The sequence below is a fragment of the Haliotis asinina genome, chromosome 9 (assembly GCF_037392515.1).
Source record: "Haliotis asinina isolate JCU_RB_2024 chromosome 9, JCU_Hal_asi_v2, whole genome shotgun sequence".
Taxonomy (NCBI): domain Eukaryota; kingdom Metazoa; phylum Mollusca; class Gastropoda; order Lepetellida; family Haliotidae; genus Haliotis; species Haliotis asinina.
This window is the reverse complement of record NC_090288.1, coordinates 29746040-29760829: the sequence shown is the minus strand read 5'-3', so window position 1 is coordinate 29760829 and position 14790 is coordinate 29746040. Positions and strand designations below refer to the sequence as shown.

Below are 14790 nucleotides of genomic sequence, written 5' to 3'. Positions count from 1 at the left end.
AAGTACATAGCAACACAGTGGCGACCACTGTTCTGACTGGACTCAGTATTCACAATAAATCCTACACCTTGTCTTTGCATGAAAGGTGCGATTATAGGAAGCGTATCTCTGGTATACACCCCCAAGACGTGAGTCTGTAAGGTTGAATCACACTGAAGGGCGCACATCAACCGTGAAGCGTTCATCTCTGTGTTTACTTGATGAAGACGTTTCGCGCTTGATCGATTTCGATGATGGAGTTTCTTTCACTGAGAATGATGCAGCTCAGCGTTTTGGTTAGTGCAGCTTTGAACTCGATTTCCAGCCGCACATTTCCAGTCTTCACCAGATTGAGGTACTCGGATTCTCCACACAACTCTTCCAGTTCAAAGACAAACAGTGCATTTCCTAACAAAAATTCTCCCCTGGATATGAAATTTCCTCGATTTTCTCTCCAAAACCCCATGCCATCAAACATGTTTACGTAGCTGTTCACATCATCAGCTCGAGTTGGACGCCCAGGTACACTGACACCATTCACATAGAGACTGACAGTTTTGAGCATGCTGGATTGAAAGTTGAAAGGATTCTTGTCATATGACCCATTCAGACTCTTGCTTTCCACAAAGGCGATGATGTAACGATTAGCAATGGGGTTGGACACATTATCAATGGTATGCGTCAGTTGAGAAACAGGGATGCTGTTGACCTTGACCTCAGACTTGGTGAAAGGGTAGAGTGCATTGGAGTTATTTTCGAACAGGGTGTTGTGAGCTAGAATCAGCGCCGGGTTGACTTTGAGTTTGCATACTTGAAGATAAGCATCGAGTAGCTCAATGGTATACTCTTGGTTGGCTTTACCGCTCATCAAACAGAAAGTAGGTGATGATCTGTACAATTTCAAAGTCAAATCTACTCCATTGATTAAATGTCTTTTCATGCTAAACACATCTTCATACAAAGGTCCAGACATGGTCAGTTCATTGCTCTTCTTGATGTAGGTACCACGTGCAGTCAAACCGTAATTGGTTCCAGTGACACAATCAGTTGTTTCAATGGCATCATTATCTTCACCCTCATCTTTGTAAAACAGCTGCGATGTCATTTGAGAGCTTTTCGCATCAGCTCCATAGTTTAGCAAGGTCTTCATCATGCTCTTGTAAGCATAATGATTGTTGGTCGAAGACACCAACTGGTTCTGCATATACACTGAAATTTGAGAAAACAGTGCCTGCAAAAGCAAATTGACAGGTGCCACGTGTTCGTCTGCATCCAATACCGATCCATCCGCATGGGTGACTTTGAGTTTTACATGCAGTTTTGTTCGCTTCAAATCAATGTAATCACTACCCGAATTGGATATGTGAAATTCCAGTGGAGAAGAGTCATTAATTTGACTGAGTGGGCGTACATCTACAAAATAGTGTTGCTGGATACTGGTCTGATATGGAGGTAAGGTAAATAGGTTGAGCGAATCCGGTACCAACTCTTCAAAAGTTTTGCTATTCAATAAAGACATGATGCTCAACTGAAGATGTCGTTTTCTTTCACAGGAGTACACTTGAGCACTTTAGCTGTCTTGGAGGCGATGTTACGTGTCTGACGTATCTTCTTGGTTGTGGCAATCTGTTCACCTGCAGCTCTTTTTAAAGACCTATGACGCTTTTCTTTAGCATCCGCTCTCTCCACAACACTTTGTTGTTCTGAAGTCATCTGCAGTTCGATTTTAGGTTCTTCCGGTTGAGAAACAGATCGGTGAGATGGAATAACTTTAGGGGGAGCTTTTCCATTCACAACACGAGAAGTACTTGTCATGTGTTTCTTGAAGTAATTCTGCCATTTGCTATAATCTGGGATATACAGAGGGAGGGAATCCATGTTCAGTCAGCAAAGGGATAACGTCTCAAGTGAAGTGTTGCATAAGTCTGCTCTTTCAAGAATGACAGTGGTGTTCCACTGCTCGCTTTTATACAGATTTCAATGTCAGGTGACTCTTTGACCATCACATGGATATTGTATTCATTAGCAAAGGAAAAGTTGGGTCCATTCCTCAGATCAATGCGTCTTAACAGTGGTAACTGGGTATTACCCACCAGTGAACTATCGCACAGGTTACACAGTATATCTACATAAGGATCGTTCACATGAGTGAGGTCTATCTTTCCAAAGTTTAACTCGGATAAAGACACGACCCAAAATCCATCAAACAGCAGTCTTTGATTGAGCTTAATGCGAAAATGATAAGGGCTGTTATCCTTGAAATAAGAATTTTTTGTGTCAGAACTCTTGAGAAACACATATTTCTCCATCATAGGTTTTTCAGTTGACTTTCTTCCACATATGAATCAAAAGAACTAGGCCAACCTAACCAACGAACCAAAACATACGTTTTTCCTCTCATGCGTTTCTTCTTTAAGATCTTTTCCACTTGCCACTCAATATCGTCTCCTTTGTTAACCTTTTGCAGTTCGGCAGTGTAAAAACTCCCTTTAATAAGTTCACCATGAAAATCTTTAATTCTGTACAGAGGTATGTCTTGTTTCTTGAAACGTTCTGTTACTTTGAAAAGTTCTTCCGTCCACTTCAGATCAAGTTCTTTGCTGAACGGTTTCCTCAGGTATGGGATGCGAACAAGATCACCAACTTTATATCTGTATTTCTTTATCACTTGACCTTTTTTTTCCTTTGACTTCAGCAAGGGTTTGACATACAAGTGTTGCCAAACTTTCAATTCATTGCTTTTATTGACTTGAGCAGGTGATAGAAGGGGTAAAGACGAATGTGGGGTGTTATTGTAGTTGTACACCAAATCAGGTAGAACACTGAGATAATGCTTGGTGTTCTTACGTGTCATGTAACGTGTGATCAACGACTTCAGTGTTCTGTTGAAGCGTTCCACATAATTACTTTTAATGTTTTCGTTGCGTGCAATAGTAATGGTAATATTTTGTTTTTCCAAAAAAGATTTGAACACTCCCTTAAACTCACTACCGCCATCTACGCGTACTTTTCTTGGTTTTCTTTCTTGAAGTATTTTTTTAAAGGCTTTCAACACGGACTCTGGCCTTTTATTTTCCAAAGGAAGGACAAAAGTAAACCTACTCAGTATGTCAATCACGACAAGCAAATACCGGATACCCTCATTTTCTTTGCTGTAGCGTGAAAGATCAGCAAGGTCCACATCCCACATTTCGTCCATGGAATTCACTCTGACTTTCATCCTTTTAAATCTATGCTTGACTGGTTTGTGTAAACTGTAAGGATCTTGGTTGTTGACAAACCATTTCACCTTCCTGAGCTTAACATCAGGTTGAGGCGTTGTCTTCAATACCCGTCGGAGTTTGGACGGACCATAGTAGGCTCCTGGATTGTGAGGGTCATAATAATACTTTGCTAATGCTTTTTCGTGCCTCTCTAACAATACCCTGTTCATCTTTTGTGAACTCACACACGTACTGAATGAAACCAGTTGTAACAGGCAATATATAACATGAAGGTACGAATAGGAAGGAACATATGCTTTAATTAATAGAATTCATTCATGTATACATTCACAATTATTGAAAGCGATTTTCTAACAACAGCATCTTAACCACACGTTGCTTCAGATCATGAAGCCACTCTGATGTTTTAAAATGAGTGTCCCGAAAGTCTTTGCAGCGGTATGTTCACGTAATTCAGAGATGTGTCATCACTAAATACTTCCAACCATTTATCAATCACGTGTTCATCATTTATTTCACTCATGGCCGTCATGAAAAGACCATCAACGTGATCCTGTTCTAGCATGTGCTTACACGTGTGCTCCAGTTCTCCCTCAGGTTCAAACATACATCCAAAACACAAATCACAGGATAACCGTCTAAGAATCTTAGCCAGTTCCAAAGTGTAACACAAAGTGAGAAGATTTTCCGCATGCTTTATGTGATTTCCACTATCAACTTCGTCGACACACAAGAACAGTTTTCTTGTCTTCTTGATGATGATTCTTTTCGTTGACCTAGAATCATCTTGAAACTTTCTCTTAGCATCCTTGACACATTCACTGCGATCTTGATACCATTCGTTAGATTGCATGACAACTGTTTCGTGCAAGGTGTGTGATGATTGTAGAACTTGCTTCCAGGAATAGAAAGCTGCTTTACCATTCAGTTGACTGTAAACAAGAATTTAACACTTTTCACTCTCAACAACTTTGTCCATAAGCTCTTGTCTGACCTCCATCAAAGCTTTCCCCAACCAGTTTTGTCCCTTCCAGTTAGATGGATTTAATAGCTTGGGATCGTGAAGAGAGAGTCCAACACCCCACCGCCTATCATATGGACTGGCTTCAGCTAATATTTTTGTGGAGGTGTTCATTAATGCATGTCGAAGAGTGGAAGACTGAGTAAACTTAGCCAGTGTAACTTTCTTCACAACATGGTAACTCACAACATCCCATTTGTGTTGAATAAAGTTTTTCACACATCTTCCTAATCTCTTCTGCATAACAGCAGAAGAGGCTCTTAAAATGTGTTGAGCTGTAACCACATCGCCAAACGTCATTGCCTTCATGTACATATAATACTGCTCAGCACAGTTGAAGATTTTACCATCAACTTCAATCCTAACAGGATAGTGCTGGCTAAATGGTGAAGATTTTGTATAAAAGAATACGAACCGATCTGTAACTCTTGTTCCCATGATGTCTGTTCAGCAAAGGCACACCTTGTCTGTTGCTTGTACTCAGTTGGAATAACATTGCTGTAAGCAGTGATAGATGCGAGCATGCGCACATCTATTGGCGAATTCAAACTATGTCATTGGACAACACACAATAATCACCATCGCTCATTGGTAGATTTATAGACGTAGTGGAACGTGTGTTTTTTTTAAAAAAAAGAATGTGAAAGGGATGACTAATCATGACATGGCACTATTCAAAGGTTTAAGTTTCATCATCCAGTCATGCTACCCCTGGTTTGTTGATTCTATATATAGAGTACACCGTGCACTGGGTATCAACCGGCCATGCCACCCTGTCGTGACTGTTCTGTATAAACAACTTATTTGAATAGACAGCATTCCAATCGTTTTGTAACAAAAAACCATCAACTATAGCGTGAAACATCCATTGATAATTTCTCCTTAAACATCATTAACTTCTTTTCATCATGGTGATATTATGTATCGCTAGGCTTAATGAAATTGATATGTTTAGATAATGACTGTCACGTGTAGCTATTTTTGGGATGAAATGTGGGACAAATGAGGGATGAGGGATGAGGGATAAATGAGGGATGAGGGATTTATGGTCACTGGTTTCATTGTCTTTGCTAATTGGAGCACGAAATGAGGGATGAGGGATGAGGGATGTGGGTCATGGGCTATTGTTTTAGCTAATTACCGCATTGTTTTACCATTGTTTTGACATAGTTTCTATTGTCTGTGCTGTAGAATGAAATTTATATCTACTACTGCCTTTAATTTCGTTTCTAGGCAAGGGTATGTTTAAGTTAACTTCTTGGGCTTTAATCGCCGCTTTGGCTGCTTGACCGACATGTAGCAATTTGATCATACAAATATTATCCAATAAATATCACGTGTAACATAGGGTCCTGGGGTCCCTACCCTACTCGATTAGTCTGCAGCCATAGAGTGCGGCGTAAAACAATACTCACTGATCTACGTGAGGAAGACTAGATGCCAAACATGGCAAACTTAATCTATTTCCAAAGCGTGTTCGTTTAATGTAAACAGCGGAACCTCTGGATTTCTACACAGTTGTCGAACATGATGTTTTAGTTCATCGATCACCTGATTGTCTGGTTTGTTTGAATGCCGCCATCGCAAGACAGGAGTACTGCTGTGTGACGCCGGCTTTAAATACTTACATTGTTGTTTGAATTTTTGGAATGGTGGGTGCTACCGAAAGAGCAGCATCTAAGAACCCTTATCACAAACACCTGTTGTCACCACTGATTTTTATTGGTCTATTCATATAATCTTCTCAGCTGGTTTACCCTATACACCCAACAGAATCTATATGCGAGCACAGTCAAGACTGTGTATTTATTTGCACTGATGTTATATATGTTTGAATCTTTAACGCTTTACCACAAGAATCATCCTCATTTTCAGGTATAACGATGATTCCACGAGCACATTTACCTCATTTTTGGGAATCCAAGAAACTTTGCTTTCAGACAAAACATACAAAGACAACTGTGTAATCTGATGGTGAAATATTCACAATCCAAACACGCGATTTTAAGGAGGACCAATACACATTGAGTAATAACGTAAAGAAAGCGCAGGTTTACTGGAATAAAGCATTACAAGAACAATCATGTCACAAGCAGGTTCATCATCACAGGACCGGTCGGCCTTATCAAGCTGTTGCTGATCATACCGTGCATGCAGATCACTGATAATAAGAAACACTTCCATATATTTTCTTTCATCCATCTCAGAATCCTAATTTGTTCAACCTCTATATACTCTGCTGGAATATTCTCTGCCAGTATGTTTCTCTGGAATGGTCTGTGCCTAATAGTACATAATCTGCAGGAATGTTCAGAGCCAGTATGTTCCAATGGAAACGTTCAGTGTCAATATGTTCCTCTGTAATGATCAGCATCAATGTATTCCTCTGTAAATTTCAGTGTCAATACGCATCTCAGTAAATGTTCCTGATCAATGTCAATATGTTCTTCAGGAAATGTTCGGCACTAATAGGCTCCTTTGTAAATGTTCAGTGTCACTAAGTATCTCAGTATATGTTCAGTGTCAATATATCCTCTGGAAGTGTACAGTGTCAATATGTTCCTCTTCAAATGTTCAGCGTCAATATATTTCTCTGTAAATGTTAAATGTTAATATCCACCTCTGTAAATGTTCAGTCATAGTATGTTCTTCTGTAAATCTTCAGTATCAGTGTGTTCCTCTGAAAGTGTTCAGTGTCAATATGTTCCTCTTCAAATGTTCAGCGTCAATATATTTCTCTGTAAATGTTCAGTGTTAATATGCGTCTCTGTAAATGTTCAGTCACAGTATGTTTTTCTTTAAAAGTTCAGTATCAGTGTGTTCCTCTTTAAATGATGTCCAACGTCAATAAGTACGTTTGTATATGATCTGTGTTCAAAGTTAATATATACCTCTGGAAATCTGCAGTATCAGTATGTTCCTCTGTAATGTTCATCGTTAATATGTTAAACTGGAAATTGAATGTCAATGTGTTCCTCTAGACCGTTCAATGCCTGTGTCTAGCGTACACCCACAGTCCTTCCTTTGACTTCATCACAGCGGCAGTCCTTCGTGCGACTTTATGGCTTTTATCTACTTCTAAGGTGTATCTGAAATTTGAAAAAAACCCAAATATTTATTTCAGTTTTTATTTGCATTAGCAGTCGGCACTTTTAAATCATATTTGTCTCGTTTCGTCGTAAAACATTTTCTCGTTAATAAACGTGAACAAACCTTTCTAGAATTCTTCCAAGCATGACCTTTTCTTCATTTAGGGCGAAGTGTTGTCCAATACAGTTCCTGGAAAGAAAATATCAAAATTAAGAATAATTTAAATGTGGGATCTATTACAAATCAAATTACTAATAAAATTTGAACTCTGAAATCATGTAAATAGCTCTTATTATTAACCCGTGAAGATCCGAACTGGTTTCTAGTAACCCCTGCTAGGAATAAGAGGCGACTAAAGGGGTCGGGTGGTCGGGCTCGCTGACGTGGTTGACACGTTATCGTGTCCCGACTGCGTAGATCGATACTCATGATCGCCACCATACAGGTGGAATATCGTTGAGTGCGGCGTAAAACAACTAACCAAACTAAAACTAATCCTCCTCATAGACTGCAGCAGATAGAGTTATCCTAAACCTTCTGAGAGTGAGTGTGTGAGTGAGTTTAGCTTTACGTCGCAATCATATTCCAGATATATGGTGGTGGTCTGTAAATAATAGAGTCTGGACCAGACAATCCAGTGACGACCAACATGGGCATCGATCTGCACAATTCGGAACCGATGACATGTTTCAACCAAGTCAGCGAGCCTGACCAGACGATCCCGTTAGTCGCCTCTTACGACAAGCATACCCGCCTTTTATGGCAAGCTTGGGTTGCTTAATGCCTATTCTACCCCGGGTGCTTCTCGGGTCAAACCCTCTAAGAGAACAGCTCCATACAATAACAAGACGTATCATCGACCAACCCAAACCTTCAGAGACTGTTGTGCTGTCACCGTTTTGTGATATTGCTGTGCAGGCTTACCTTGGGCCAGCAGAGAAGGGGATGTACGAGTAGCTGTCCTTTTTCTGGATGTTCTCGGGCAGAAAGCGGTCAGGGTCAAACACTTCCGGGTCTTCCCACACTTCCGGGTTGTGATGAACCTTCCATATGTTAATGCCGATAAGGGTTCCAACTGGGAACACCTTGCCATCAATTTCCAAGGGATTTTCTAATTTGCGGAGAATTGCCGGAACGGGTGAGTGGAACCTCATGCCCTCCTTCAGACACCGGGTCAGATACTCCAGTTTGGGGATGTCGTCCCTTGTAACAAAATAATGAAACCTGTGAATTGTTGTTAGACTTTGGGAAATCCAGTTTTGTTGAGTTGGTGATTTGCCCTACCAGCTGATGTGCCCTACCGGGTGATTTACCCTACCTGTTGTTGTGGTTTAGTGAGTGATTTACCCTACCAGTTGTTGTGGTCTAGTGGGTGATTCACCTAACCAGATGATGTGCACTACTATGTGATTTACCCTTCCAGCTTACGTGCCCTACCGGGTAGTTTTATACTCCAAAGTGATGACGAACCTAGCTATTTACTCCAGGTGATGCACCTAACAAGGTAATGTGCTCTACATGGTGATGTGCTCTATCACTTGCCAAATGATCTTCCAGGTGATGCACCCTACCGGGTGATGTGCGCAAAGTGATGGTGTACCAAACCAGGTAATGTACCCAACATGATGTATCTTACCAGGTGATGTGTTTGGACTCTCTCCCTTCTAGTAGTGTGTCCAGTTCCTCCTGAATCCTGGTCTGGAACTCGGGTTTGGAGGCCAAGGTGAACAGCGTCCATGATATCCCGCTGGTCGTTGTGTCGTGACCTGCAAGGGCCATGCCAAACGTGATCTCCATATCAACAGTAACGTCAAGCAGAGCATTGCACAACCTTTGAACCTTTGACTCCGTGAGAATGAATTCAGGTGGGAGTGGGGCATGTTTTAACAGTAATAAAATGACCAACACATACAACATGAACATCATGCACACAGTCGTTCTGGAACTGGAACACGGCGGGTCCCCATAATACTGAACGTGACTCGATGTATCTGCACACATTGACATCTACAGAACCTATGCTATTTTCTGACTACTTCTGCGAGGTGTGTGGGTAGGGAATGACGACGTTGTAGGAGTGAATGAGTGGGTGGGTGAACGAGCAAGGACTTACGCTGCTTTTAGCAACATTCTAGCAGTATTTCGTCTCTGCGGGGACACCAGAAATGGGCATCATATATTGTTCCTCTGTTGGTAATCGAACCGTGTTGTCGGAGTAATGGACGCTTTAACCTCTAGGGTACCCGACCGCCCATTTTAGAAATAGGGATCTAAATAGTGATCTGATGTGGGTTACTATTAACAGCTTGCACAAGGTTTGAGTCTTACCACATATTGTCTGGTTAATGCGGGAGACTCGGGTCCTTCAGTATCTAGAAAGTCAATCTTCGTATTTTGTCTTGGACCGGTCAGCATGATTTTCACATTTCCGACTCCAAGGAAACGACCAATGTTTTAACACATGCCTTCTTTCGAATATTGTCTGACTGAAAGTAGCGTTCTTGGTTTGGATTTCACTCTGTACACTAAATGTGATGTTTCATACCTTCGAACAGAAACGTGTCGACTTCATTCCTGATCTCTAGCGGGGTGAGACCCTTGCCGTCGGCATCTTTGGCACTGAGCAAGACGTCTAGGAAGTCAAGGTAGCGTGCCTTGGGGGGACCATCTCTCTCCTGCACAAGGTAAAATGTTGCGCACACATATGATAGTGTTACAATGTTACACACAATATGTTACAGACATGCGTATCCCGTGAAGATCCGGGTTAATCTTGATCATCAATAAAACACGTTTGTCACAAGAGGCGACTAGCGGGATTGGTCGGTCAGGCTCGCTGATTTCACACGTCACCGTATCTCATATACGTAGACCAATGCTCGTTCTGTTGATCACTGGGTTGTTTGGACCAGAATTAATTACATATGTCTGTAATATTGGTGAGTGCGGCATTAAACAACAAACCAACAAATATACTTGAGCAATATAATTTTGGGAACAAAACGTAAAAATTCATTATAGGAAATTCCACAAATTGTTTTGTACAAATTGTTCAAGTCAAAACACTGACCAAGGCCTGTCGCCTTTTGTCGATGATGTCCTCCGCCCAGCGATGTACAAAGTCACAGTACTTCTTGAACTTCTTCCCGGCAGCCGTGTTGTAAAAGACGATGTCAAACAGGTGCCACGGTTTGCTGAATACAGACGTTTAATCATTTTCGTTTCAGACGATGTTGGTTTCACAAATTTAAATACAAGAATCTGTAGAATATTCTGGAATAAACTTTGTCTTACAACGAACGAACAAATTCATATTCGCTTGGATCCAAACTAATTCTTTTCTCACATGCAACGCCAACGCCAAGGAAAATCCAAGTTCTATTATCCAGGGCGGTGGGGTAGCCCAGTGGGTAAACGTTCCTTCGTCACGCCGGAGACCAGGGTTCAAATGGGTACACAAACCTCTTCACACCATTCTCAGCTCCTTCATTCATCATTTGTTTTCTCTCGCTACGTTTGATGAAATGCCATCTCTTATATATCATTCAGTATCACATGATGCAAGCAGATTATTAATGGGAAATTCCATTTGATATTGGAATGTGAACTGTGAATGACTTCCAAAATATAACGAGGAAACAGTGCACCTGAAAGTAAGTGAAATTCGTGTTTACTTATCAGCACAAAAGTGATATACTCACAAGCTCCTGTCTACACCCAGCGACAGTAATTCATTGACTGCGTGGAGATATGGATGTGTATCCCTGCAATACAAAATATCATATATATAGCCAGTGTATGTTTCTATGCTTTCACTGAGTAAATATAACCACACCCAGCAAACGAAACCCACCCCTTCACGTCTCCCCTTTCTCCACGCACGCGCGTGCACGCACAATCATTTTCCACAAAGAAGTCAAAGTTAATAAACACATAAACTCCCAGCAACTCGCAACAACAACAACAACAACACAATAAAAATAAAACAGAAAAAAAAAATATAAAGCCAGCAAACCTGAAACATTAACAAGCGATGTACAAACAAACAGCAACATACCCGGCAAAAGTTCATGAGCAGGAGGGTGAAAACAATTCCCATACTCACCCCTGTAGCTGAATGTTCTCCTTGACCGACATGGCGCATCTCAACAGGATGTCAAATGTACACAGACTGACCATGTTGAACAACTCAAAGCTGGTGCCTTCCTCCACGTGTTTGTCGATCTTGTCCTGGATAAAGAGAAATGTTCACAAGCATTTCTCTTCATCTTCCTCGGCTTCATCATTTGCATTTTATCAATACTCAGACACAGTTTTCAGTTTCACTTTTCAGGCCAATTGGATCCATTCAATGGGAAGACACTTGAGGTTTGTGTTCTTCTCAACACTTTGACAAAAAATACAAGCGTTCAGATTCTTTCCAGATCATTGCGTTATAGTACTTGTGCAACAGAATGTTCTCAGTTAATAGTGTAAGATAATCCAAGCATGTGTAAGGCACAAGACAAATACCATCATGGTGTCAATGGCGTTGTTGGATACTTCGACGTAGGGTTTGAGGATGTCGAAGTGGAAGGCGGGGGTGAGTAGACGGCGTGATCGGTACCAGCGTTGTCCTCCAGAAATCAGAAGACCCTCCCCGAGCCAGGGCACCAGATTTTCGTACGGGCCTAAAAGACCTCTAGGCTTCGGTTCTGTAAAATAAAATTCACTCCGGGGATAAACTAGGGTCTTAGTTTCGCCGAGGAGCAATTTCCGGTACTAAGCTGGTTCCCTGCTCCCTTTGGGCGCGCCAGCTTGCGATATGCGCGATGGGGCCCGGCTTACTTCCGGTACCACATTTCTGCTGACAAATCGCTTGAAATCTGCTGATAAATATTTTGGTAATGTTTTCACTAAGACTTCAGATGGAGACAAATACCACTGTATTCCGGAATCGGAATTCGCTGTACAGAGCTACATCTTCTAGGCAACCCATAAACAGGTCGTGAGTTCAAATCCCGCTTCGTCCTGATCATGTTTGTCTCGACACTTCATACCTATGTAAAGTGCCAAAGGCGATCGCTCGTCAGGCCGAAAACTCGGGTTCAGTTCCACACACGATATGGGTGCAATGTGTGAACCCCATTTCCAGTGTTCCCCGCCGTGATATTACTGAAACATTGCGAAAAGCGGTGTAAAACTCACTCACTCACTCACAAGGTGTGAGACTAGCATCGACCTTTCTAAACACAGCTAATGAGAATGTTATGAAATACTGTCCAAAGGTTAAATCTTACTTATTCGCTTACATTGTTAAGGGAAAATACGAAATAGCCTGTCAGAATCAATAGCTCCACCCACCTGAAGTTTTAATGATAGGTCTTATAGTGTCAGGGTGGAAGACGCTGATTATGGGCAGGAATGGTCCTCTCCAGATCCTGTGGTATTTGGGGTACTTTCTCATCCATTCTTTGTCTACGAGGGCTCGCTTCTCGAAGTCCTGGGGGTACTAGAATAACGAGACCCATGGAAATCCCGTTTAGAACTCATCTCCAGAAAAACATGCCTGTCTTCAAAGGCGACTAAGAGATCGGGAGGTAAGACTCGCTGACCTGACTGACACATGTCATCGTATCCAAGGTGTGTAGATCGTTGCCCAATTTGCTGATCACTGGATTATCTGATCCAGATGATTTACACACCATATAGCTGGAATATTGCTGTGTGTTGTCAACAAATCAAGCAAACCTCACCGAATGAAACACAAACATCATCAATAACCAAAACGCGCTAAATAAAGCACTTACAAAAACATCATGGAACCTTAGTCAGCAAATGAAGCCCCTATGTGCACGATCGTCACGCAAACCTCACAAAATGAAACATACAAGCACCATCGTCATGCAAACCTCACAAAATGAAACATACAAGCACCATCGTCAAGCAAACCTCACAAAATGAAACATACAAACACCATCGTCAAGCAAACCTCACAAAATGAAACATACAAACACCATCGTCAAGCAAACCTCACAAAATGAAACATACAAACACCATCGTCAAGCAAACCTCACAAAATGAAACATACAAACACCATCGTCAAGCAAACCTCACAAAATGAAACATACAAACACCATCGTCAAGCAAACCTCACAAAATGAAACATACAAACACCATCGTCAAGCAAACCTCACAAAATGAAACATACAAACACCATCGTCAAGTACACCTAATCAAATGAAGCACATACAAACATAATCACATAAACAATCACAAGTCACCAAACGAAGAACACCAAAACATCGCCATTTAGCAAAACTCGCCAAATGAGGCATACCCATACCCATACCACTAAGCACAACTCACCAAATGCAGGTTGCCAGTCTTCCAGGAGAAGTCCTTGACGCCCTGACAGTTGTTGAAGAACTTGAAGAAACGACGATACCAGACCAGGAACTTGATGACGCGGTATATCGCGTACAGGAGAACAGATGTTCCTACAGACTTGAGAACAGTTTTTCGATTGAAACGAGATATCAGCTCAAGTCTGTCCATGTTCACAACGTTTTCTCACTGTCGCTACCCAGCTAACAAACCCTGTGTCGTGTGAGAGGGTCACTCGCTTATTTACATATCAGTCATGCAGAGTCACTGTGGTGTTATCTGGTCCTAAGCGTTTCGGGGTGTCCCAGTTTTTGACCCTGCGACCTGCCAGTCGTCGGGACACGGGTTCAAAATAAAATGCCTGTGAGAGGATACAGTGTGTTATCGTGTGTTAGAGTTTAATGCTATGGTCCGTTTGGGGTCAAATGAGAACGATGAATGATTAAATATCTCGAAATTGGCATCAGTGCACAAAACATATTTATAAAACACATGGTCCTCAAACCTCTGTACACAACAGGAAGTGCTATTTTCACACCGAGAGGTGACCGAGAGGTGGTTGAAACGCACGAGCACACATTCAGGTGTAACCCTGCACAGCCAGTTGAGATGACCCCACTGAGTCAAACGCTGTCATCAGTCGTTTGTCACCGCTCGATGTGAAGCGTGAAAACAGCAAAATATTACATGAAGGTTTCTGAAACAATGTTTTTCCGTGCCCATGTGTCTGACCTATGTTTTGCGCACTAATCCCGATTTCGAGTTATTAAATCATCCGTTGTTCTCATTTCACCCACCCGGACTACAATGTGTATTTTCACTAAATGCGGCGTAAAATGCATTTTCCTGTTTACTTTCGACACATTCAAGAACTAGCAGTCCATTATGCTCACTGGCTGAACCTGACCACCCGATCCCGTTAGTCGCCTCTTACGACAAGCATAATCGCCTTTTATGGCAAGCATGGGTTGCTGAAGGCCTATTCTACCCCGGGACCTTCACGGGTGGGAGATGTACAAGAAACATATGGACAGACAAATAATGTTGCCGACAAAACTGTTTCATCAGAAGAACATGGTCAAAGTGCCTGGAGATTAGCTGGAGGTGAGC

General features: G+C 41.8%; 2 protein-coding genes across 2 annotated transcripts; both read right to left on the bottom strand.

Annotated features, from left to right (window-relative positions):
• Window positions 1-193: 193 nt before the first annotated feature.
• Window positions 194-1132, bottom strand: LOC137297198 (uncharacterized protein F54H12.2-like). The gene has a single exon (XM_067829211.1). It carries the CDS (start codon window positions 1130-1132, stop codon window positions 194-196), a length of 939 nt encoding a protein of 312 aa, XP_067685312.1.
• Window positions 1133-5927: 4795 nt separating this feature from the next.
• On the bottom strand, window positions 5928-14322 carry LOC137295997 (ultra-long-chain fatty acid omega-hydroxylase-like). Its single transcript, XM_067827619.1, has 11 exons — window positions 13663-14322; window positions 12658-12805; window positions 11827-12008; window positions 11420-11544; window positions 11016-11078; window positions 10385-10508; window positions 9860-9989; window positions 8951-9080; window positions 8239-8517; window positions 7438-7503; window positions 5928-7313 (listed from the first exon to the last, which is right to left on the bottom strand). The coding sequence occupies exons 1-11, from the start codon at window positions 13849-13851 to the stop codon at window positions 7211-7213; spliced, it is 1539 nt and encodes a 512-aa protein (XP_067683720.1). The 5' UTR covers window positions 13852-14322; the 3' UTR covers window positions 5928-7210.
• Window positions 14323-14790: the final 468 nt, after the last annotated feature.

Excerpts from the sequence above, each read along its gene's own strand:
- LOC137297198 (XM_067829211.1), bottom strand. The coding sequence starts at position 1,132 with ATGATGAAGACCTTGCTAAACTATGGAGCTGATGCGAAAAGCTCTCAA.
- LOC137295997 (XM_067827619.1), bottom strand. The coding sequence starts at position 13,851 with ATGGACAGACTTGAGCTGATATCTCGTTTCAATCGAAAAACTGTTCTC. Across the intron at positions 12,009-12,657 it reads ACCTATCATTAAAACTTCAG|AACCGAAGCCTAGAGGTCTT; the intron begins GTGGGTGGAGCT and ends TTTATTTTACAG. Across the intron at positions 7,314-7,437 it reads CTTGGAAGAATTCTAGAAAG|ATACACCTTAGAAGTAGATA; the intron begins GTTTGTTCACGT and ends TTCAAATTTCAG.